At 63.0% G+C, this 24,149-nt stretch overlaps 3 protein-coding genes across 14 annotated transcripts in view; all 3 read left to right on the top strand.

Moving 5' to 3' along the window:
• Nucleotides 1–475: 475 nt before the first annotated feature.
• SAMD10 (sterile alpha motif domain containing 10) lies at nt 476–5,935 on the top strand. 2 transcript variants are annotated; one of them, XM_017515645.1, is made up of 5 exons: nt 476–733; nt 2,819–3,000; nt 3,082–3,253; nt 4,287–4,427; nt 4,586–5,935. In XM_017515645.1, exons 1-5 carry the CDS (start codon nt 643–645, stop codon nt 4,606–4,608), a joined length of 609 nt encoding a protein of 202 aa, XP_017371134.1. In that variant the 5' UTR covers nt 476–642; the 3' UTR covers nt 4,609–5,935. The 2 variants fall into 2 exon arrangements, with proteins under 2 accessions (XP_017371134.1, XP_017371133.1); XM_017515644.2 differs by lacking the exon at nt 476–733 and adding an exon at nt 843–1,830 and having other exon boundaries at nt 4,586–5,929.
• Nucleotides 5,936–10,481: 4,546 nt separating this feature from the next.
• Nucleotides 10,482–21,362, top strand: ZNF512B (zinc finger protein 512B). Of its 7 annotated transcripts, none has more exons than XM_037733906.1 (19): nt 10,482–10,531; nt 12,306–12,428; nt 12,714–12,856; nt 13,274–13,402; nt 13,497–14,155; nt 14,260–14,486; nt 14,585–14,656; nt 14,759–14,896; nt 15,051–15,175; nt 15,271–15,363; nt 15,533–15,631; nt 15,764–15,934; nt 16,241–16,435; nt 16,638–16,739; nt 16,998–17,060; nt 17,623–17,721; nt 18,067–18,207; nt 20,353–20,712; nt 20,744–21,362. In XM_037733906.1, exons 2-18 carry the CDS (start codon nt 12,308–12,310, stop codon nt 20,518–20,520), a joined length of 2,745 nt encoding a protein of 914 aa, XP_037589834.1. In that variant the 5' UTR covers nt 10,482–10,531; nt 12,306–12,307; the 3' UTR covers nt 20,521–20,712; nt 20,744–21,362. The 7 variants fall into 7 exon arrangements, with proteins under 7 accessions (XP_037589834.1, XP_017371124.1, XP_037589837.1 ...); XM_037733905.1 differs by having other exon boundaries at nt 10,500–10,531; nt 12,286–12,428; XM_037733908.1 differs by lacking the exon at nt 10,482–10,531 and adding an exon at nt 10,801–10,817.
• A 157-nt stretch (nt 21,363–21,519) lies between these two features.
• Nucleotides 21,520–24,149, top strand: part of UCKL1 (uridine-cytidine kinase 1 like 1) — a 14,785-nt gene continuing 12,155 nt past the window's right edge. For 3 of the 5 annotated variants that reach the window (XM_017515636.2, XM_017515637.2, XM_037733910.1), the window contains exon 1: nt 21,581–21,729. In XM_017515636.2, coding sequence (XP_017371125.1) covers nt 21,617–21,729 — 113 coding nt within the window. In that variant the 5' untranslated portion in view covers nt 21,581–21,616. Of the gene's footprint in view, nt 21,730–24,149 lie in introns of all 5 variants that reach the window. The other 2 variants (XM_017515638.2, XM_037733911.1) reach the window with 2 other exon arrangements.

Raw genomic sequence — 24,149 nt, 5'->3', positions numbered from 1 at the left:
CTTGGAGTTCCCCTCTGCCCCATCTCCAGCCAAGCCCCTTTCAGCTACAGAGCACTGCACCGCCCCCCCGGGCACTGAGCCAGGTTCTGGGGCTGCAGAGGGACGGGACAGTCACCCTAATGTTCACAGTGGGGTGGGCGGTAAGCAAGTGTCAAGCTGGTTTCTCCGGGGAAGCGGGTGCCCATTCGAGGGGGAGCGAAGAGGCAGGAGGCCGAGGGCAGTGTGTGGGAGGGGCTGATCTGCCCCTTCTCCTGGCTCTGTGGGTAGAAGGCCCCGCACGATGCCCGTCAGCCCATCCCTACGCACTGAGGGGCAGCACCTCAGAGGACCCCCAGCAGGTGCACGGGGCCTCTCCTGGGCGGAGCCGCGCCCGGGGGCGCACGGACGCCCCTCGCCCTGGCGGACAGCCTTGGCGCACGCAGGCCCGCGCGCCGCCGACACACCTCGGAGCTCCCGGAGCGCGCCCGGCACACAGGGCTCGGCAGCAGGTGCCTCGCCGCGCAGACTCGCGGACCGCGGGGACCGGCTCGGGAGCGGGGCCGGCTGGGGCGGGGCGGGGCGGCGGCGCGCGTTCCCCGCCGGCCACACCGGCCGCCCTGCACTCGGCGAGGGGCGTGTGCGCGGGCCGGGCTCCCGGGCCCCATGTTCACCGAGCTGAGGTCCAAGCTGAGCCCCCCGCGAGGCCGCGCCGGGGCCGTGCGCGCGGACTTCGGGGAGCGCCGGGATGTGGACGGTGAGCGGGGCTGGACCCGGGCGCGGGGATGTCGTGGGCGGGGGTCGCAGGGACCCAGAGGCACGGGGGGCGGGACCCGGCGGGCTTGGAGCGGCGGCGGCCGTGGGTGTTCGGAGGACGTCTCGGCCCAGCGGGGTCCCCGTGGCCTTTGTCCTGTTTTGGGGGGCAGCCGGCCTCAGGCCCGGTCAGCGCGCCCTTGGCTGGGGGCGAGCGGGTGACAAGCCGGGGCGCCTGTGTCCTCGGCGGCACTGCGTTCGGTCACCTCTTCCTTCATGCGGAGAAAACCCTCCGAGCCTTCGCCGTGGGGCCGAGAGGGGACCGAGGTCACAGCCGGCCCGGGTGTCCTCGCCCCATCTCCTTCTGGAATCTTGGCGTTAGGGCGGGAGGGACCCACGGGCCGCCGCGGGACAGACTGGACTCTCGGAATGCGGGCAGGAAATGGGCGGAGCCGGCTTGCCCGGGGCAGGTGCAGCGCAGGCGGAGGAGTCGGACGGGTTCCCGCGGCTGCTGCGCGCTCCTGCACCAGCACGACCGCTCCAGGCCCTGCAAAGCCCGGAGACCACGGCGCCTGTCCGCTGGAAGGCGCGGGCTTAGAATAAGTCTTCCCACAGCACTAGAGGCTACCTCGGGTGCGGTGGCCCACTGGCCACACCCTCTGCTGACCCTAGACCTCAAATTTGGGGTCACCCGGGGTCCCGTTCCTGAAAGTTGTAAGAATTGGGGTGGAAGATGTTGTCTCAGAAGCCTTACAGGGGTGGGAGGACCGGGGAGTAGGATGTGGGTTTCCCCTGATATTCAGACCTCCTAAACACATCCCCAAGCCCTGCCCTGGGTGTGGAGTCGGTGGCTGAGTGTGGGGCGGGTAGGGTACATGAGGGGAGGACCCCAGCGTGGGAACCTCACCTGCCCTGCTGAGGGCCTGGGTGCTGTAAAGACAGGGGCAGGCCTGTGCCCACCTTCTGCCTCCCCACAGGCTCTGTTCACTTGCAGACACCATACAGAGCCTTCATTCATTCATTCATTCATTCATTCACAATGTTGTGGGGTGCCCCATGAAACAAGACCTGGATCGAAATGTCTGCCTCCCCCAGACTCAGGTCAGCAGTGCCCCCAGAGATAAGACAAAGCTCAGATGAGACACCTTAATGTACTTACTGCAGGAAGAGGGAGCACAGGGCATCCCCATGGGTCTCCGAGCAATAGCCGTATCCTACATACCTATGCTCACCCACCCATAGCCAGTGCGTGCCCACCATTCACACAGCCGGTGTTGTCCTGGGCCTGCCACTACTCTAGATGATGAGTCAGCCTGCTGGGTCCTGGTGGGGGTATGGGCATAAGCCACAGGGAGCCCAGGCAGCTTATGGCACCTGTGTGGGCCAACCTGGAGGTGCTGGGGAACGGCCGAGAACTGGGCTGGGTTTTCGGCAGACCCTGTGGGCTGTGGCACAGCTGGAGAGCCCAGCGAGTGTTTGGGGAGGGAACCCGGCTTGTGAGTTGGCCAAGAGTTCAGGCAGTCAATGAGCCATAGTGAGTTGGGCCCCAACACCAAATAGGGCTGTGTGAACTGGGTGCCTTCAAAGGCGATGGGCAGGCAGCATTCTCAGCCAGGATTCCCCACCACAGACGATATCCCCAGATTTGGGACCTGCCTTTCCTCAAAGCAGGTCATGTGTGTGCGCTTCTGGTCTGGGGTGATGTGTGCAAGGCTTGTGCGCCAGCCCAAGGCAAGGGTGCGGTCAGGGCTGTTCCAGGATAGCCCCTCTTGCCTTAGGGAACCTATGTCTTAGGTTCCCTTCCCTAGTGGCACATCCTCCGGTCTAAGCAGCATCCATCCTGCTTCCCCAGGGTGAGGGTTATAGACGTGCAAGAGGAAAGGTGTTTCCAGTTCTTCACCTTTTGTGCTGGGGAAGGTCCTGAAAACGGCCTGCACACTTCCTTCTGCCTTCGGAGGCTTGGGAACCCATCACGGGGGAAGTGATTTCCGAACTGGTGTAGGGGAGATGGGGCAGGGAGCTGGCTCTCAAGCAGAGGAAGCCTCTGCCCCTGCCCTTTACTGCCTTGACCAGGCACCCCCACACACAGCCACTGCCCACTTCAACTTCTGCCGGACCCTCCTGGAGCACACGGTGTCAGCTGAGAGCATCCCCTGCCACTTGCCTCGGACACCTGGCACCAGCCTCACGTGGCATGACTCCCGCAGCCAGAGGGCGGCCAGCAGCAGGCCAATCAAGCTCCTGCAGCAGCCGGGCACAGAGACCCCCCAGGTACGCACCCAGTCCACCCGCCTCCGTTCCGCCCTCCCTCTCCACCACCCTCACTTTGCCTGCCACGCCCCTCCCTTGCAGGGCCGGCTGTACTCTGACCACTATGGGCTGTACCACACGAGCCCCTCACTGGGCGGCCTGACCCGGCCCGTGGTCCTGTGGAGCCAGCAGGACGTGTGCAAGTGGCTCAAGAAGCACTGTCCCCACAACTACCTCGTCTACGTGGAGGCCTTCACACAGCATGCCATCACCGGTACAGCGGGGCTGAGGGTGCTGTGGGAGGGGCTGGATGCCTCCTAGCGCCTCCTCCCCACACCCCCGGCCTTTCTCTTACTATGGGTTTTGTCTGTCTAGATCTTCCTCTGAGTCATCTTCCCCTCTGGTCTTCATCTTTGCAGAATCTTTTCTTCATACCTCTCTGCCTTTTTTTTTTTTTTTTTTTTTTTTTTTTTTTTTTTTTTTTTTTTTTTTTGAGAGTCTTGCTCTCTCTCCCAGGCTGGAGTGCAATGGTGTGATCTCGGCTCATTGCAACCTCCACCTCCTGGGTTCAAGCAATTCTCCTGCCTCAGCCTTCCAAGTAGCTGAGACTACAGGCGCACACCACCACGCCCAGCTAATTTTTTGTTATTTTAGTAGAGACGGGGTTTCACCATATTGGCCAGGATGGTCTCGATCTTCTGACCTTGTGATCCACCCACCTTGGCCTCCCAAAGTGCTGGGATTACAGGCGTAAGCCACTGCGCCCGGCCCTCTCTGCCTTTCTTTCTGTGTCTCTCCCCATCTCTCTGTGCTGTCTTCACCTGGGTTTCTTCTGCTCCGTCTCTGCCTTTTGCTCTTCACCCTTTCCCTCTGCCTCTCTCCACGTCTCTATCTGTTTCTCTGAATCTCTCTCTCCCTCTTTCTCTCTCAGTCCCGGCCTCTGCCTTGGCTCTGTTTGTTTGTTTGTGTCTGAGATGGAGTCTCACTCTGTCACTAGGCTGGAGTGCAGTGGCAGGATCTCGGCTCACTGCGACCTCTGCCTCCCGGGTTCAAATGAGTCTCCTGCCTCAGCTAATTAGTTGGGACAACAGGTGCAAGCCACTAAGCCCAGCTAATTTTTTGTATTTTTAGTAGAAATGGGGTTTCACTATGTTGTCCAGGCTGGTCTTGAACTCCTGACCTCAAGTGATCTGCCCACCTCGGCCTCCCACAGTGCTGGGATTACAGGCGTGAACCACTGCGCCGGCCTTGCCCTGGCTCGTGATGCTTCTGTTGGCCTGCGCTCAGTCCCTGTTTCCTTTCCCCAGGCCGAGCACTGCTGCGGCTGAATGCAGAGAAGCTGCAGAGGATGGGGCTAGCCCAGGAGGCGCAGAGGCAGGAGGTGCTGCAGCAGGTGCTCCGCCTGCAGGTGCGTGAGGAGGGGCGGAGCCTGCAGCTGCTCAGCCAAGGTCAGTGTGAGGTGCCAGAGAGGCCTGGGGGCTGATGGAGAAGCCCCTCTGAGTGCCGGGTGGGATGACCTCAGGAGGGTGGCTGCAGGCCCCAGTAAAGGCCATAATGCAGATGACACCAAAGACCCCACCCCTTCCTCACCCTCTCCACCCCACAGCTTCCTTTGGAAAAATGTCCTAGCTGCTGCTGAGGCTTGAACCCCAGACCCCAGCACTGTGACCAGAGTCCAGGACTAGGGAGGAGGCAGAGCTGGCCCCGTAGCCCCTCCTGGACCCTGCAGGATGCCCTGGTGGCCAGGCCGGCCCAATGGACAGACAACACCAGGATCACCAGCTCCAGGAGCCTCTGGTTGGACATTCCAGGCTGCGCCCTGGGGCTGGGTGGGCAGAGGGCTGCTTGAGTGTGGCCCTACCTCCTGGGACCTGAGCCTAAGCCCTCCCCTGGTGCTGCTGGCAGCACTCGAGGCAGCTGCCTGGAGCCAGAGCCGGTTTGGGTGTCCCCCCAGACTCCCAGGGAGTCTGTTTATTTACGTGCCCTTCCCCATTCGATGTCCGTCCCCCATCACCTGCTGAGTCACTTGTCTGTCCACCCCCAGCCCAGTTCTCAGCCGTTCCCCATCACCTCCAGGTTGGCCCACACAGGTGCCATGAGCTGCCTGGGCTCCCTGTGGCTTGTGCCCATGCCTCTGCCAGGGCCCAGCAGGCGTCATCTAGAGTAGCGGCCATCGGCACCCACCCAAAGGATCATGCCAAGCACTTTCATCCTCACCACACCCCTCTATTCATGAGAAGTGAGGCAGAGAAAGGCCCAGACTGACCAAGCACCAGAGACAAAATGTGGCACAGCGAGGGCCCAGCCCTGTCCGGGTGGCTCCACACCCAGGCCCAGGCTCGGCAGTGCTCCCTGCCCTGTCTTTGGGAAACTCTTCCCCACTCCCACCTTCAAGGAATTAGGGCCTTGTGTGTGGGCCTTCCCATTCCCGCTTTCCCAAGAAGGCCTGGATTCAGGGGGGAGGCCTTCCCAGGGCTGCTCCCCCTAGACCCACCCAGAGGCCCCAGCAGCCCCTTCCTGGGTGGTTCGGGGCTGGTGCTGCCTGGCAGGACAGTGAGGGCAGCCCTGGCTGCCCCTGCCCTCTTGCGCCCCTGCCCTCTCCCGATACCCTCGGGGCTTCTGAAAATCTCAGGGACAGATGAGGCTGAGCCCCCAGTCAGCCTCCAGACTCGAGGCTGGTCACTGCGGGTCCCAGGTAGAATTTGGACAACTGGCCTGACCGCTCCCATCCCGTGAGCCCCCACCTGGGGGAAACCCTCATCCCTGTCCTGTGTGGCAGCCCGAGAGAGGATTCCGCCCACCATCAGCCTCCGCCCAGGGGGCCCTCCGGTTCTGTTCCCCTCCCTCCTCCTCTGTCTTGCTCTGCCCCACGCACGCCTGTTTCATCTTCCTTGTTTTGTGCTCACTTTTTTATGCCCTGACAATAAAAAAATAAAAAATAAAGTTGGTTCCCAAGCGCTGGGTCTGCGAGGAGAGGGCGTCCGGGCAGCCGCGGCCACCAGGGGGCAGTGGCGTCGCGTCCTCCAGGGGCATCTGAGCCACCCCAGCGCTGAGGCTGGAAAGGGGGCTAAAGGCACCCTGGCGGGCGGCCCCCAGGGCTGGACTCAACGCCCCGCTCGCTGGAAGGCACGGCCCAGGCACACGCGAGAGGGTCCTGCAGCTGCCATGACACAGGACCACCAGGGGTGCTCTCACGATTCTGGAGGCCGCAGTCCAAACTCCAGCTCCCCCGGGGCCTCCTGGGGAGATTCCTGGCCTCTCCAGCTTCCGGTGGCCTCCGGAGAACTCGGGCTCAGGCTCGTGGGCATTACTGGCGTCTCCACCTCTGTAATCAGATCACCTCCTCCTCTTCCGTCTCTCAAATCTCCCTCTGCTTCCCTCTTAGGAGATTTGGATTTGGGGCCCACCTGGGTAATACAGGATGATCTCTTCATCTCAAGATCTTTAGTCAATCTGCAAATACCCTTTTCCCAATAAGGTCCCATCCACACACTCAGAGATAAAGCATGAACATCTGGCCAGTTGCAGGGGTCACGCCTGTAATCCCAACACTTTGGGAGCCTGAGGCGGGTGGATCACCTGAGGTCAGGAGTTTGAGACCAGCCTGGCCAACGTGGTGGAACCCCATCTCTTCGAAAAATATAAAAAATTGGCCGGGTGTGGTGGCAGGCGCCTGTAATCCCAGCTACTTGGGAGGCTGAGGCAGGAGAATCGCTTCAACCCATAAGGCAGAGGTTACAGCGAGCCGAGATCGTGCCATTGCACTCCAGCCTGGGCAACAAGAACCAAGTTCCATCTCAAAAACAAAAAACTGAACATCTGCTGGGGGTTCCCAAGTCAGCAGTGAGTGCCCTGACGTAAGGAACACAGAAGGCCAGGCTCAGTGGCTCAGGCCTGCCATCCCAGCACTGTGGGAGATCAAGGCAGGAGTGTTACTTGAGGCCAGGAGTTCAAGACCAGCCTGTGCAACGCAGCAAGACCCCATCTCTACAAAACAACTTTTTAAACTAGCCAGGCATGGTGGCGCATACCTGTAGTCCCAGCTACTTGGAAGGCTGAAGCTGCAGGATTCCTTGAGTCAAGGAGTTCAAGGCACAGTGAGCTCTGACCACTCAACTGTACTCCAGCCTGGGCAACAGAGCAAGACCCTGTCTTAAATACACACAGATCACAGCACACACCCTGACACACAGTAGTCAGACACAGGAACTCAGAGGCGCCGGGCACGGTGGCTCACGCCTGTAATCTCAGCACTTTGGGAGGCCGAGGCAGGTGGATCACGAGGTCAAGAGATCGAGACCATCCTGGCCAACATGGTGAAACCGCATGTCTACTAAAAATACAAAAATTAGCCGGGCGTGGTGGTGCGCGCCTGTAGTCCCAGCTACTCGGGAAGCTGAGGCAGGAGAATTGCTTGAACCCAGGAGGTGGAGGTTAAAGTGAGCTGAGATCGCGCCACTGCACTCCAGGCTAGCGCCTGGCAACATAGCAAGACTCTGTCTCAAAAAAAAAAAAAAAAAAGAACTCGGAGGCATAAGCCACACACAGACACTCATACACAGAGACTCAGTGACGCTGACACCAGCAAACACCAACACAAACACGTCTATGCAGTTGGCCAGACACACAGACACAAAGGTACGTAATAGCATGCCCACCTACAACATGCCATCAACAAACACACAAACACTAGCATGCAGACACACGACGACCTCCTAATATGTAGAAATAGAAACAGGTGGGACCCAGCATGTCCCCGACGCACACAAACAGGCTGCATTACACAAAACCCTGGCATCTAGCGGCACACAGAAAACAACTGTCCTCTCACACATGGACATCAACCAGCACCTGACGCTGAGACATGCCACAACCTAGATACATATATGCTGAGATCCAGACACACTGTCCGCATGCACCCTGATGTCTAGTTGCCCAGACGCTAACACACACACAGGCGTTGGCCTCACCCAGCATGGGACACGGCAATGTCCAAACAGGTCGCACGTATGGACACCCAGGCTTACACGGAGAGCTGACCACCTTGGATGCACCTAAGGGGACACACACCAGCCCTCAGGAAATCCTGCTGGTCCTATCCCCAGGGGGAAAGGTCAGCAAGCGAAGGACACAATGGCGCTAGCCTCGCGGGAAATGTCCTGTCCTTACTCCTCAGGTCACGCAGACTGGTGTGCACTGGCCTCTCTCTGGCTCAGATTCCCAAGGGAAGGACCACCTGACTGCCTCTTCCACAAAAGCCCATCTTTGTGTGAGTGCTCCGCTCTGTGCCAGGCTTGAGTGAAGCAGATCCCAGCCCCCTTCGAGGAAAGGCACAATTCTTCCCTGCCCAGCCCCACAGCAGTGCCGCTGAGCTTTCTCCTGGGGCAGCAGAAGGTGCCGACTGGGCCGGAAGGACCCCAGCGAAGGAGGTACACTTTGTACCTCCATTTTCTGACTAGCAATTTCCAGCCCACATGAATTTTAAGGAGTCCAGGATGTTTGTAGCATGCAAAAAGAGGCATTATGAAACTTTTAAAAGTCTGTTTGTTGTTTGTTTTTCAAGATGGAGTCTTGCTCTGTTGCCAGGCTGCAGTGCAGTGGTGATATCCTGGCCCACTGCAACCTTGGCCTCCTAGGTTCAGGCGAGTCTTCTGCTTCAGCCTCCCAAGTAGCTGGAACTACAGGTGTGCACCACCACGCCCAGCTAATTTGTATTTTTAGTACAGATAGGGCTTCACCATGTTGGCCAGGATGGTCTCCATCTCTTGACCTCATGATCCACCTTCCTCAGCCTCCCAAAGGGTTGGGATTACAGGTGTGAGCCACCACCCCAGTCTAAAAGTCTGTTTTAATTGTAAAAGTAATATATGCATATGGTTAAAAAATAAATAAATGCTAGCCAGGTGCAGTGTTTAACGCCTGTAATTCCAGCGCTCTGGGAGGCCGAGGTGGGTGGATCACGAGGTCAGGAGTTCGAGACCAGCCTGGTCAACTTGGTGAAACACTGTCTCTACTAAAAATACAAAAAATTAGCTGGGCATAGTGGCTGTCATATGCCTCCCAGCTACTCGGGAGGCTGAGGCAGAAGAATTGCTTGAAGCTGGGAGGCAGAGGTTGCAATGAGCTGAGATTGCACCACTGCAAACCAGCCTGGGTGACAGAGCTAGACTCCATCTCAAAAGAAAAAAAAGCTCTGTAGGCACAAGAGGAAAACCCAGAGTCTCCCTGACTCTTCCCTCCTGAGGCCTGAGGCCTTCCCTGGGAGATGGGTGTTGTGATCAGGTAAGAATGGCCCTGCCAGCTGGAGGTGGTGGGTAATGCCCACATGGTGGGAGGCTGAGGCAGGAAGATTGCTTGAGCCTAGGAGTTCAAGACCAGGCTGGTCAACACAGAAACACCTCGTCTGTACGAATACTTTAAGACTTAGCCAGGTGTGGTGGCACACACCTGTAGTCCCAGCTACTTGGAAGGGTGAGGTGGGAGGATTGCTTGAGCCCAGGTAGTAGACGCTGCAGTGAGCCAAGATCACATCACTGCATTCCAGCCTGAATGACACAGTGAGACCCTATCTCAAGAAAAAGAAAAGAACAGAGGAGAGGAAGCATGGGAGGGAGGGAGGGAGGGAGAGAGGAGCGGGGGAGGGAAGGGAAGGAAGGAAGGGAAGGTGGGCAGGCTCTCCTGGGGGAAATTCTGGTGGGTCCTGTGCCAGACCGGTGTGGGGCCTCCCAGGTAAGGCGCACGGACCTCCTCCCGGTGCTCTCAAGGAGAGCACGCCTTTCTCTGCCTCGTTCATTCCCCAGTCCCGTGCTGTCAGTGCTCGGTCACCTCCGGACCGCCCAGCCCACACTGGACCCCGGTGTCCCCTGCAGAAGCCCCGGCTGTGGCGCAGAGAACGCGCGGGCACTGACCCAGAACCAGTGCCCCCAGAGCCGGGAGAGGTTGACCCAATGGTCAGTGACCCCGGTAAAGCCCCATGGCCTCAAGCCGCCAGGCGCTGCTGGGAGCCAGGCGACCCCCGCGGGGGCAGCGGGAAAGAGGCCGAATGCGGCCCAGCCAGTGCGCGGCCCCCAGGGCCAGAGGTCAGGATCCCGCGCCCCAAGGCCGCCCTCGCCGCGCCGGGCAGGACGCGCGGGAAACAGGCCGCCTCAATCCGCGCGCCGGGCTCCGGGCAGCGCCCAGCCCCGCTATGGGGCCTCAGTTTACCCCGCGGTCCAAAACGCGGCCCCCGCCCCAGGACTGCAGAACTGGCTGCTCTGGGCTGCGGGACCGGCCGACGGGGGCGACATCGCGCGCAGGGGGGACGCGGGCCAGCGCGGGGCGCCCCCTCCGCCGCCCCCGCCGCCCCCGCCGCCCCCGTCGCGGAGCGGCCGCGGGAATAACGCGAGAGTTCGCCCCCTCCCCCCGCAGTAAAACTGTCAAAGGTGGGAGGGGCGGGAGCGCGCATGTGCGCAGCGCCGCGCGCAGCCTGCGCCGCCCGGACCCCGCGCCCCGCGCCCCGCGCCCCCCGCCCCGGCCCGGCCCGGCCCGGCCGCAGCCCCGCTGGGCGCCTCAGGTAAGCGCCCGCCGCGCCCCGGCCCCGACTCGGCCGCAGCCCCGGCGCCCGCCGCGCCCCGATCTCGACCCCGCGCGCGGGCCGGGGAGGGGGCCGGGCCCGGAGCCCCCCGCCCCCCGCCGCGCCCGAGCCCCGCGCCCCGCGCCGGCGCCGTCTTCCTGCCTCCTCCTTCTCCAGAAAAAGTCGCCATTTTGGTTCACCGCCTTCGCCCCCCCACCCCGCGCCCGCGACCGGCCCTGCCCGGCCAGGCCGAGGCCCGCGCCCCGCGCCCGGCCCCAGGTGACAGGTGGGTGGCGAGGCCGGCCCCGGGTGCGCGTCCCTGGCCGCGCTCCCCCGCGCGCCGGGCCTGGGCCGGGGTCCCGGGCCGAGCGGCCTACGCGGCGGCCCCGCAGCCGGCGTCTTCTGCGCGCGGCGCCGCCGGCCCCCTCTCCGCGCCGGGGCCTGGTGACCCCGCTGGGCTCGGGAGGGCCGAAGCCCCTTCCCATCCGGGGCGCGAGTCGCGTCTCTGCCCCCAGGCCGGCCCTGGCCTCAGGTCCCACTACTGTGAATTCTTCGCCCAGGCTTCAAAAAAATTGGACGCGGGGCCTCAGCAGGCACCTGCACCCCAGGCCACCGGGGTCGTCAGGGGCCGGGATGACTCCTGCCGGCCCTGTCTCCTTTCGAAGTTGCAAAGGGAGGCCTTCCAGAGAACTTTGTCCCCGACACTGGCCGCCCCCTTGGCAATGGGCGATGACTGTCCTGACCTCTGACCCCAGCTCTCTGGCCCTCCGGGTCGCAGCAGCCCCTTCCCATCCCCTGGGATCCAAGTTAATTAGAAGCTGTCAGGAGGGGCCACCTCCCCACTCGGCCCTCACCCTGCTTCCTGTCCCACCCCCTTCCAGGGCCTTTCCACAGGGCTGGGCCCAGCATCTCCTCTGCTCCCCAGCTCTCGGGTTGGGGTTCGCAGCAGCACAGACCCTCGGGGGCCCAGCCTGGGGCAGCAGGGCAGTTCTCTCTGGCCAGCAGCCTGGGCTCACTCCGGTGCTTCTGAGACTGGTTTGGTTGAAGTGGTGGTGGCGGGTCAGTAAACGGGAAAACGGGACTTGAGAGGCTTCAGAGAGAGGTGGGGTGGGGGGCAGGTCAGCATCCACGCCTGGAGACAAGGCCACCAAGGGGGCACAGGAGCTGGGTGCAGTGCCGGAGTGGGCCAGGGGTCCTCAGGCCACATCAACTGTTTTCCATCTGCGTCTGGTGAGGATTGCAAGGGTGTCTGCCTGGGTGGGTTGGCATTGCATCAGGTCTGCCTGGGAAGGGATGAGGGCCCCGGTGAGAAGCTGGGCCCCCCCGCTGGGCCCAGGCAGCCTGTGAGCCAGCAGCCATCACCCGAGACATAATTGGACCCCGGAGGAATGTTGCCAGCCTCCTTCCTCCTGCACAGGCACCTCTCCCGGGGACACACCCCTCCCAGCTCTGGGTAGGAGTGCGTCAGCTTCGGCAGCATCTTCAGGGCTGCACACCTGTCAGGAAGGGGGTCTGGAAGTTGATGAGGGTCTCAGCACAGGACTAGCTCCTTCCAAACTGATGTTGCCTCCTGGGTTGTCTGGGGAGACCCTGACAGGCAGCTCCCCCTCCGTCCGAAGCCCTCATCACTTGCTTTCCCATGTGAGCAAAACTACGGAGGCCAAGCTCCTCTTCCCTGATCAGAGAGGGCCTGCGGAGGATGGGGCTCCAGGAGCCCCACCACGTATTCACAGGGGACCTGTCAGGCTTCACAGAATGTCCACTTGCTCTGCAGAGATGACGGATCCTTTCTGTGTTGGAGGCCGTCGGCTCCCAGGGTCCAGCAAGAGTGGTCCTGGGAAGGATGGCGGCCGAAAGGAGGTCCGACTGCCGATGCTGCACGACCCACCAAAGATGGGTAAGAGGAGTCAGGACCAAAGTCGATTCCAGGTGGTTTTGGGCAGCAAGTGGTAGGAGCGGGCCACCTCCCGGACGTCCTGTCTCCAGGCACCCAGCTGGGCCATGGAGTTCCTGAGGACCATTGCCTTGGACGTAGCCCAGGGCCCTAGGTTCTTGTCCAGCTGGCCGCAGCCCCTGCCCGGCGCCCTGGTGTTGGGACAGTGGTGCTCATCGTGGGCCTGGGCAGCCCCCAGCGGTCGGCAGTGCTGCATGGCTTCCAGCCTTGCTGTGTTGTGTGCTGCAGGGATGCCGGTGGTCCGTGGTGGACAGACAGTGCCCGGCCAAGCCCCTCTCTGCTTTGACCCAGGAAGTCCAGCCAGCGACAAGACAGAAGGGAAGAAAAAGGGGCGGCCAAAAGCTGAGACCCAGACCCTCCGAGACATTCCTGTGAGCTCCCTCAGGGCCACGCTGGGGCTCACCTGGGGTCTCCCTATCCATCAGGGCCATGCTGGGGCTCATCTGGGCTCTCCCTGTCCAGCCACTGTCCTGACCTGATCTGTCCTCTGCACATCTGGTACCAACTCTATGCCTCAGGTGTGGGCACTGGGCTGGCAGGCTTCCTGAGGCCTGGCTTTGTATTTGATGTGCCGTGAGATTCCGGGGGTCACATTGGTGGGCTCCCAGAACAGGCCTTGTGCCTGGCCACTGCCGGAATGGCTTGAATTCCCACCACAGTCCCGAGGTTGAGGGGCTCACATGGTGTGTGTGCCCTGCAGGCCCAGGGAGGGCTCTTGAGTCTGGGGCTCGGGCTGGCGGTGGCCCCGGTGGCTGCAGGTCAGCAGCGCCGCCTTTCCCCACGCCTAGCTCTCCCTGATGAATGACTGGAAGGATGAGTTCAAGGCACACTCGAGGGTGAAGTGTCCAAACTCGGGGTGCTGGCTGGAGTTCCCCAGCATCTACGGGCTCAAGTACCATTACCAGCGGTGCCAAGGGGTAAGGGACTGTGGGTTGGGGAAGAGGAGGCCTCGGGGTGTGTCTGCGCAGAGGCCTCTGGGGCCCTGTCCCACACCTGTCCACACCTGCCCAGGGTGCCATCTCAGATCGGCTGGCCTTCCCCTGCCCCTTCTGCGAGGCCGCGTTCACCTCTAAGACCCAGCTGGAGAAACACCGGACTTGGAACCACGTGGACCGGCCCCTGCCTGCCCCCAAGCCTGGGCCTATCAGCCGGCCGGTCACCATCAGCCGGCCCGTTGGGGTCAGCAAGCCCATCGGAGTGAGCAAACCTGTCACTATCGGCAAACCCGTGGGTGTCAGCAAACCCATAGGCATCAGCAAGCCGGTCTCGGTCGGCAGGCCCATGCCGGTCACCAAGGCCATGCCGGTCGCCAGGCCCGTGCCGGCCACCAAACCTGTCACCATCAGCAGGCCCATGCCGGTCACCAAGGCCATGCCGGTCACCAGGCCCGTGCCAGTCACCAAACCCATCACAGTCACCAAGTCTGTGCCGGTCACCAAACCTGTACCTGTCACCAAACCCATTACGGTCACAAAGCTTGTGACAGTCACAAAACCCATGCCGGTTACCAAGCCAGTGACAGTCAGCAGGCCCATTGTGGTCAGCAAGCCGGTGACGGTCAACAGGCCCATTGCCATCAGCAGACACACACCGCCCTGCAAAATGGTGCTGCTGACCAAGTCTGAAAACAAAGCACCTCGTGCCACAGGGAGGAGCAGTGGTAAGAAAAGGTAATGGGGCTCATTCCAGGTTGGGGTGCTCCTTGGCCATGGCCTGGTGGTAATGGGGCCCAAAGTTAGGCCCTCCTGGCCCTCACCTCACCTGCTCCGTGCAGGGCTGCGGACAGCCTGGATGCCTGCCCAATTCCACCCAAGCAGGCCAGGCCAGAGAACGGGGAGTACGGCCCCTCCACCATGGGCCAGAGCTCGGCCTTCCAGCTGAGTGCAGACACCAGCAGCGGCTCCTTGTCGCCGGGCAGCAGGCCCTCAGGGGGCCCAGAGGCACTGAGAGCTGCGGGCCCTGTGTCCCCACCTGAGGAGGACCCTGAGCGCACAAAGCACAGTAAGACGAGAGCCCCAGGGGCAGCGGGCGGGGCCGGCTCCGCCTCCTGAAGGTTATTTGACCAGAGTCTTGGCCCCCGTTTTCTCTCCCCGAGTCAGGAAGGAAACAGAAAACACCCAAGAAGTTTACAGGGGAGCAGCCATCCATCTCAGGGACATTTGGGCTCAAAGGTAAGACCCCCCACCTGTGCGCACCTCCAGGGCTGGGGGTGTCCACTGAGGGACAGCCCTTGAGCCCACCCCTGCCTCACCCCGCCCCCTGTGTGCCCACAGGCCTGGTCAAAGCTGAGGACAAGGCCCGAGTTCACCGCTCCAAGAAGCAGGAGGGTCTGGGCCCTGATGATGTCCGGAAGAAGGTGCCAGCTGCCCCCATCGCTGTCAGCAAGGAGGCACCGGCCCACGCAGCCCCAGGTAGGGGCTGCCCAGCAGGGGCCCAGGGCAGCTCTAGGCTGCGGGTAGATCCCACAGGGCAGGGATGGGGCTGAGTGTGGAGACTGGATTCTGTGCCTGGCGTCCAGGGCACCCAGGACCCCCACAACCTTCGAGGCCCCTGCCTTGCCCACAGGCGGCCCCGAGGAGCAGTGGCAGCGGGCCATCCACGAGCGCGGGGAAGCCGTCTGCCCCACCTGCAACGTGGTCACCCGGAAGACTCTTGTGGGGCTCAAAAAGCACATGGAGGTGTGTCAGAAGGTAAGGCAGCGGGCCGTAATGGGTTTGGTGACAGGCACAGGTTTGGGAGGGAGGCCCAGCCGTGGGCAGGCTTCCCACACGTGGGTCCTCTGCAGCTGCAGGATGCACTCAAGTGCCAGCACTGCCAGAAGCAGTTCAAGTCCAAGGCGGGCCTCAACTACCACACCATGGCAGAGCACAGCGCCAAGGTACCGCGGCCCAGTCCCCATCCAGCGTGACCTCTGACCTCGCCCCACCTTCACCATGGCGCCCCCAGCACCCAACCTTGGATGATGGGGGACCTGACACCTGGGTGGAGTGGGGCCGGGGCAGGACCCCATGGTGGGGGTGGGTCACTGAGACTCAGACTGTCCCCAGCCCTCCGACACCGAGGCCTCTGAGGGGGGCGAGCAGGAGGAGCGCGAGCGGCTGCGCAAGGTGCTGAAGCAGATGGGACGGCTGCGCTGCCCCCAGGAGGTCAGCGGGGGCCATGGCGGGGTGGGGCAGGGGTGGGGTGGGGCGGGGTGGCACAGGGGTGGTGGGGTGGGGGGGCGGGGCATGGGGGGGCACCCTGCTGGCCACTCACCCGTTCTCTGGTCTGACCCCCAGGGTTGTGGGGCTGCCTTCTCCAGCCTCATGGGCTACCAGTACCACCAGCGGCGCTGCGGGAAGCCGCCCTGTGAGGTGGACAGTCCCTCCTTCCCCTGTGCCCACTGCGGCAAGACATACCGATCCAAGGCCGGCCACGACTACCACGTGCGCTCGGAGCACACGGCCCCCGTGAGTGGCTCTGCCGTGGCCCCGTGCTGTGGCGCAGCGCTTGTTCGTGTGTTTTGGGTACCAGCTGTGTGTGTCCATGTGCCGCCTAACGCCTGCATTTCCCACCCTCTCTGTACGAGATGTGTGTCCTGGCAGGTGGAAGGGTGAAACCTCCATGTTCCCCGGGGTTGGCTACGTCAGTCATGTCCTCAGCACGCTGTGAGGCCTGGAGGTCCGCTGGCCTTTGGGGTGGCCCACTGTGCGCTGACCTGACCTGCCTCTTGCCATCTTGTTCCTGTGGCTCACTCTGGCCTCCATGCCCTCCAGCCCCCCGAGGAGCCCACGGACAAGTCCCCCGAGGCTGAGGACCTGCTGGGTGTGGAGCGGACCCCAAGTGGGCGTGTCCGCCGCACGTCGGCCCAGGTGGCCGTGTTCCACCTGCAGGAGATAGCGGAGGACGAGCTGACCCGCGACTGGACCAAGCGGCGCATGAAGGACGACCTCGTACCTGAGACTGCGCGGGTGAGCTGCCCGCCCGGTGTGGGGAAGCACTGTGGCCTCTGGGCAGGACCTGCCTTGGCCTGAGCCTTGGCACAGCCACCCCTGTGACCTGGGCCGCCCGCTGCCCCCCCTGTGGCGAGTGTCACCTGCTGCTGAGGCAAGCGTCAGAGCAGCGGGGGTGTCTTCTGGCTTGGGACTCACCCTGCTGCTATTGGATTCACAGCTCAACTACACTCGGCCGGGGCTCCCCACGCTGAACCCCCAGCTGCTAGAGGCGTGGAAAAATGAAGTGAAGGAGAAAGGCCACGTCAACTGTCCCAACGATGTGAGCGGAGGCAGCCGGGTGGGGCGCGTGGGGAGCCATGCAGGGACAGAGCCTGGGTGTGGCCCTCTGGGCAGGAGCGGAGGCTGAGACCTTGCAGGAGGTGCCCAGCCCACCCAGGCCTTGCATGCCCAGCCTGCCCAGTCCCCAGGACACACACACCCTCACTTGCCTCAAAGAGGCCTCAGAGATCTCCTGGGCTAGGGCAGGGGTGTATCTTGGTGTGGGGTGCCCACTCGCCCACGCCTGCCTCCCCCGCAGTGCTGTGAAGCCATCTACTCCAGCGTGTCCGGACTCAAGGCTCATCTTGCCAGCTGCAGCAAGGTCAGTTCTGGGGCCTACCCCACAGCCAGGTGCCGCAATCAGAGCTCCCAGCTCACCCAGTGCAGGCCCCCCCACAATACTCTGGGACCTTGCCCTGCCCCCTACTTTTTCCACTAGGCTGCCTCTTCCATGAACCCAGAGACTGGCCAGAGGCTGATGGCCAACCTAGGACACCTCCCTGACCCCTGGCCTCAACGATAAGCCAGTGGGTCCTCATCTTGTTCTTGGGGCTCTGCATCCATGTGGGCGTGAGTGGGCACCCCGATCCAGGCAGAGGGCACACTGCCTTGGAATAAGGGATGCTCAGCAAAGGTCTGTAGCTCTTCCCCTGGACACCTGCCTCTCCTGACCCTCTCCCCCACCACCCCTGCAGCCCTGGCAACCCAGTGGTACCCGGCACTTCTCGGGCATGGTCCCCAGCACTGCTCAGCTTTCCTTTGGCCACCCCGGACCCTGACCCTTTAGCCATGAGTAAGGGCTTAGGACAGATCTGGGTGCTTTAGGTGCTCCAAGGGGTGGGGCGGGTCTCACCTTTGGGGGCTGGCCTGCCCGTGCATTGCAGGGGGCCCACCTGGCGGGGAAGTACCACTGTCTGCTGTGTCCGAAGGAGTTCAGCTCTGAGAGTGGCGTCAAATACCACATTCTCAAGACCCACGCAGAGGTGCGAGGGCCATCACCAGGGCCTGTGGCTGGGGGCTAGACCAGGAGGGGCCAGGGCCGTGGTTGGGCACCCCTTGGGGGTGGAGAGGTCAGTGGCCTGCATGGAGTGTGCCTGGGTGAGCGGTCAACATGGAGAAATCTGGTGGTTTCTCCTCAGTGGGGTCCGCCTTCCCTGGGAGAACTGGGAGGCTGGAGCCGCCCCGAGGGTGTCCACCGGTCCCGCCCCTGGCAGCCTGGTTGCAGGTGCCTGCCTGGCCCCAAAGGCTGCCAGGCCTTCAGCTCTCAGGCCACACCTGGCGCATGCGCTCAGTGTCCAGTGTCCACATCAGTGCTTTCCTCTCCCCAGAACTGGTTCCGAACATCAGCCGACCCACCTCCGAAACACCGGAGCCAGGACTCATTGGTGCCCAAGAAGGAAAAGAAGAAAAATCTGGCAGGTGGGAAGAAGCGGGGCCGAAAGCCGAAGGAACGGCCCCCAGAGGAGCCTGTGCCCAAGCTGCCCCTGCGCCGGGACGACTGGCCCCTGGGATGCAGGGACAAGGGGGCCCGGGGCTCCACTGGCCGGAAGCTGGGAGCCAGCAAGGCGCCTGAAAAGTGAGCTTGGTGGGTGGGCCTAGCCCCCATGCAGCCGCCACGCCGCGCTCCGTCGGGGCAGGGCCAGCCCCAGGACCTCCGTCCTCCAGTTTCTCTCCCCCACCCCTGCCTCTTCATCCGTCCAGAGGGGGCAGCCAGCCACTCTCCCTTTCCTGAAGGTGGCCCTTCCCTGTTAAGGCTGCCACAGGGCACACCTGGGTTGGGGCTCTCCAAGGTGTGCCCAGGAGAAGTGCAATAGCCGGGAGGGGGGCCCCTGCCGGTGGGAATGTGTCTGGGGCCTTGGTGCCACGGGGGCTGCAGTACAGAGCAGGCGGATGGCCTTTGGCTCCCCTGCTCTGCTTCCTCAGGCCCTGCTGGGGCCACACCCTGGCTCCCCAAGGCTCAGGCGTCCCTGGTAACCCGTGGTTCTGGGCTGGTGAGGGCACCTGAGCCACCCGGCAGCCAGCAGCCACCATCCTGGCCTCACCTCCCCCAACACTGGAACTCCAGCACCCCCAGCTACCTCCCAGGACAGACCCCCGTCTGACCACTGCCATGCTGAGCTGACCGGCTCCTGCCCACCCTCAGCCACCCACTTGATCCCCCTGCTTCTCTTTTCTACCTCTCCAGGCCTGGTCCCCTCCCCCTCCCCCTGCCCCTCCTGTCACTGCAATCCCTGCTGTGCTCAGGCCCTGTCCCACAGGCCTGTCTGTAGTGCTCCCAGCTTGGGGTAAGGGAGGGGTTTTGCTTCTGGCACCTACAAGGCAGCAGGAGCTTGATGCCCTCTAACACAGCCACCAGCCCTGGGGGTGCTGCCCCTGGAGTGTGCTCTGCCTCCAGCGTTCAGCCTTTGGGCACTGCAGGCCTAGGTTGGAACAGCTTCATGGAGTAGGGATGGACTAATTTGGGCCCTGGGGTCTTCCCGGAGCCCTTGGGCTGTGGGGCGGGAAGCTGGGCAGAGCTGGCCTGGCTCTGAGAGGCCACTGGGGGAAGACAGCCTTCTGTTTGCCAGTCTGGGTAGGCCCAGTGGCCAAGCTCTCATGGGAGCCCCCTCCCCACTCTTTTTTTTTAACCTGCCCCATTGTTTCTGGTTGTGTGGTCATTTGATATGAGAACTGAAGGCCAGCCAGGGAGGGGCTTGGCCAAAGTCACAGCAGTTTGGTGGCAGCTCCAGAGGTGTCTTTGCCCCTTTGTGGCCCTGAGGGTGGCTGGGTCTATAGGTTTGACAGGGGTCAGGCAGGGAGTCCGGGGTGCCTGGAAGAGGTGGCCACAGCCTCTGGCTCCTTCCCTGGGCCCTGCCTTCCAACCACAGCATTGCAGGGAGGATGAGGCTCAGAGGGGGCGGGTTTGGTGGGAGGCCATTTTCCAGGGTGGGTGGGAGTGGGCTGAGGGCTCATCCCCACTGACCGTGGATGATGTGAATTTTGATGTTTGCCCGTGTGCGTGTGTCTCCTGGGTGTAGTGGATGCCAGTCTTGTTGCTGTGACAAGTAACAACCTTTTTTTTAAATTGTTTTTTATACAAAAACTCACAACAATCTGACATTTGGTGCTAAGGGTTTCCTGGTGCAGATGGTGGCCCTGGGGTTTGGGCATGGACCTCTGGGGTTTGGGTCCCTTGCTGCTCAGGGAGGCAGTACTGGGTACTGCCTCTGCCCCCAGCACCCGCCCTCACCCGTCCCCCAGGGAGAAGGGGCCCCACTGGGCTCGGCCTGGAGTGGTAGGGAGACAAGTTCCAGGAGCACTTTGGGGACTTGGGTTGCAGTGCACTTCCTGTCACAAGGCTCTGACCCTCAGCAGCCCTGGCTGGATGTGCTAGGGAGGGAGTGGGAGACCTGGACTCCCCCAACGCACACACACCTCGGCCTCATGAGAGGATGGAGGCTTGGACGGAGTGGACGTGACCCAGCGACAGAGGGTCAGGGGAGGCTTTCCTTCCTGCGTCCCAGAGCTGCACTGGTGCAGCTGGAGCTGGAGCTGGAGCTGGAGCTGGAGGAGGTCAAGGTCCGGCAGCTGCTGCTGGGGCAGCCTCACGAGGGGAAGGGAGCAGGCACTGGCAGGGGTGCACTTCGGCCTGGCGACGAATGGGGGAGGAGGTTGGACCTGAACACCTGCAGGGTGTGGCGCCTGCCCCAGCCTCTCAGGTACCTGGCCCTTGGGGAGGAGAGAAGAGGGTCTGGTTTTTGCTGGGGGCGAGTTTCCGGGACGCTCCCAAAGCCCCCAAGTAGTCCCTGTGTGCGAAGGGGAGTCCCGGGTAACTTGATGTTAGCACTTTAAGCCCCTTTGTCTTTAAGGTAGGCGTGGGGGCTGCTGCCAGATGTGGCTGTTGGGTCTGACCCCTCCTTTCTGCCCTCCTCTCCCACATGCTGGTCTGCAGAGCCCACCTCCCAAGGGGCAGGGCCCTGGTGGAGCTCAGCAGGGTCTGCCCACGCCCCGCGCTGGCCCACAAAGGCCTGCCCCCGGGAGCGCTGTGAGGGACCAGCAGGCCGGACCCCTAGGGCGTGGTGGGCGCCGGCCCTGCCCGAGGCCCGGTCGGGGCCCTCTCTGCAGATCTACCTCGGGCTCCGCGCACGCCCCCTGCCCGGAGAGGAAGGGGCCCGGGAGGGCCGACCCGCCGGGCCGACACTCACGAGAGTGGGATGCACTTTATTTGCTGGTGCAGACGCAGGTGAGCTGCCTCCTGCGTGCCCATGGGCCCCGGCCGGCGGCGCGGAAGGGAAGGGGCCGGCGAGCCTGGCCCGGGCGGGCCGCGCCCTGCGCGCTGCGCGCTGCGCCTCGGGCCTCGGGCCTCGGGCCGGGTTTTTCATGCCAGTTCTCGGTACATAAGTGCATTTCGAAAGCGGCTCCAGCTATCACGTGTAACCATATATATATACATATATATTCTATCTACAAAGTGTTTATTTGCGAGATGTTTCGACGGTGCGCTCGGGCCCCGCCCGCCCTGTGACCATCTGTCCCCGGTCCTCGTCCCCGCCCCGCGCCCTGGTCCCGAGTGGCGTGGGGACGGGCCATCACTGTATGTACTGAAATGACTGTATCAAATAAATGTTTATTGATTTTTTTTCCAGGGTTTTTGTGCGGCTGAGTTTGTGGTGAGACGCAGGGGGCGGCGGCCGAACTCCGAGTCCCGCGTGCCCGCCGCGCGGCCTTATGGGGCTTGTAGTCCGCGACGGACGGCCTTGTGGTCTTTGTAGTCCGCGGTAGGCGCGGCGCACTGCCCCGTGGGGCTTGTAGTCCGCGGTGGGCGGGAGCGGGAACCGCCAGCTCCCGGCGGCCCGCGCGCGCAGCCCGGCCAAGCCGGTGGAGAGGCCTCCCGGCGCCATGGCTGCGCCCCCGGCCCACGCGGACGCCGCCCCCTCGCCCACATCGCCACCCGCGGCCCGAGACCCGCCAGGCCGTCAGGCAGAGAAGAGCGAGACCGCGTGCGAGGACCGGTAGGCGTGGGCGCCGCCTCCAGTCCACCGGCGAGCGGGGAGCGGGCGGCAGCTCTGACGGAGCCGGGCGGGTGATCCGTCCTCGCCGCGAGCCCGAGTCCCCCACGCCCGGAGGCCGCGCGGCGGTGCCGGGTCCTCCCAGCTGCCGGGCGGGGCCCCGCGGGCTCGTGGCGGCCGGGGGGACAGACCTGGCGCCAGCGGGCAGGCTCCTCGGGGTTCGGGGAGGAGCCCGGGCGCACACCCCGCGTTGACCTTGGTTTCTGCCCCGACTGGGTGCGGCCCTTGGTCTCCTGCACCCAGCGGGCCTTGTGCCTACTCGACTGTGCGAGCTGGTCTGTTTTCGGCTCGGGGTCCGGCCCTGCCAGACCCGCGAGGCCAGGGCTCGGGACTCGGGGTGCTGCGGCGCACAACGCCTTCTGACTGCCCGCACGAGCGGGGCACCTTCGAGGCTCTGCGGGGGCTTTGCAAGAGCGGGAAGAGGGGAAGTTGTGGGGGTGCAGCGGAGGAGCCAGCTCCCACCCGGGTTCGTGTCGCCGGGTGGCCCCTCGGGGAGCGGGGCCCTGCGCGGCGCCTTTGCGGTCGTGACCGTCAGGGGGCAGTGGCCGCGCAGTGCCCGGGGCAGCAGGAGGCGCCCGGGGCGCTGCCCCTCCCTTCCGGGTCTGACGTGTCCCCTGGGGAGCCGGAGGGTTCCCCAGGGAAGAGGCTGTTCCCACTTAGGCGCCCCTTGCCTGGGTTCAGGCTGTGACTCTGGTCAGAAACGCTGTGAGCCAGGACTCCAAGGATGGGCTGCGCTGGGCGCCGCAGGGGGAGGAGTGTCCAGCACAGGGTAGCTCTTCTCCAGGAGCTGCTGGGCAGAAAGAGCTTTCCCCCGGCCCTGTGTCTTTTCAGGCCCACACCCGCCCCGTGGGCAGTGGCTAGGAGTTTCGCATGGCTGGAGCCTAACAGGACCAGATTGATCTGTTCCTCTGTGGGTTCCAAAGAGGCTTTTTTCGTTTCGTTTCTTTTGAGACGGAGTCTCACTCTGTCGCGGCGACTGGATCACTGCTCACTGCATCTTCTGCCTCCTGCTCAGCCTCCCAAGCAGCTGGAATTACAGGCCTGCACCACCATGCCTGGCTAACATTTTTGTATTTTTAGTATAGAGAGGTTTTATCATGTTGGCCAGGCTGGTCTCAAACTCCTGACCTCAGGTGATCTGCCCGCCTCGGCCTCCCTGGGATTACAGGCGTGAGCCACCGCGCCTGGCCACCAGAGAGACTTTGATTTAACCCAAGATGGGGCAGGCCAGCGCCAGGTAAGCACTGAGAGCTCTTGAGAAAGGCACTCCGGGATGACATAGGTTAGTGGCAGCAGTCAGCTGGGCCTGCCCTGTGTGCGGGCTGTGCGCTGGGCACAGCGGCCCTCACGGTGTCACAGGAGGCGGAGACCTTTCTCTGGTGTCGCTACCAAGGGACAGAGGGAAGCTGCAGGCTAATGGAGACTGCAGCCCCTCGCTCTGAGGGCCCAGTCTGGCCTGCAACTGCCTCTCGTCGTCCTGTGCAAATTTCTTGCACTTTGACTCTTCATGCCTGTGCCATCAGGGCTTCCTTTGCTCTAGCCTGGGCTTTTCTCACTGTTCCCGAGCCTGGCCCCGAAGTTCCTGCATCTGCTCCTGCTTCAACCTCTGGTGCTGCCCTCAGCTCGGAGGTCTGTGCCAGTGGTCTGGGGCTCCTCTTGCCACATCATCCAGCATGGCGGGTCCAGTCTGTCCATCTTGCCCATTGTTCATTGTCTGCTTGCCACTGGTGACTCTGCCCTGGGCACCTGCCCCAGAGCTGGCCCATGCTGGTGCAGGAACAGGTTCTTTGTGGTGTTAGCAGTGACTCCTGGCTGCGGTTGAGATGGAGTCTGTGGCTGTGGCTGTGGAGAGCAGAGAAGGGCTGCCCATGACCGTGCAGAGCAGGTCCTGCTGGGCGAAGGTTTCCAGAGTGGTGGGTGGGCCTGTGCAAGCCCCCAGCCCCCAGTGCTCATCCAGCCTGAGAAAGCTGCCCTAATGGCTCTGTCCCCGAGTCAGTCCAGCACCAGTGGGGTCAGGCCTGCTTTGGCTCCTGTGGGCCAGCTCCTCCCCGCTCCCTCTTCCCTCCGGCCTCCGTTTAGTTATCCAGCAAACTTCCCTTCAGCCTCACCTGTCAGGCGGCACCCAGCAGGAAGACCCCAGGGAGGTAAAACAGCCCTGCACCACAGCAAGGGGGCGCCCTTTCCCCCGCCTGCTCCCTCCACAGCTGTTTCTCAGCATCGGGCTCACACGCCTGGCACTCCCTGCTGTTGGGTGTTTGCTTCTGGCTTCCTTGGCACTGTGGATAGTTTGTGGTTTGTGAGGGGCAGCCCTGCCTCAAGTCTCTACACATGCCTGTGTTTATTTCTTTCCTTTTTTTTTTTTT

The sequence above is a fragment of the Cebus imitator genome, unplaced genomic scaffold, assembly GCF_001604975.1.
Source record: "Cebus imitator isolate Cc_AM_T3 unplaced genomic scaffold, Cebus_imitator-1.0 Scaffold555, whole genome shotgun sequence".
Classification (NCBI taxonomy): Eukaryota; Metazoa; Chordata; class Mammalia; order Primates; family Cebidae; genus Cebus; species Cebus imitator.
The sequence above is the reverse complement of the archived record's forward strand: the minus strand, read 5'-3'. Positions and strand labels throughout refer to the sequence as shown.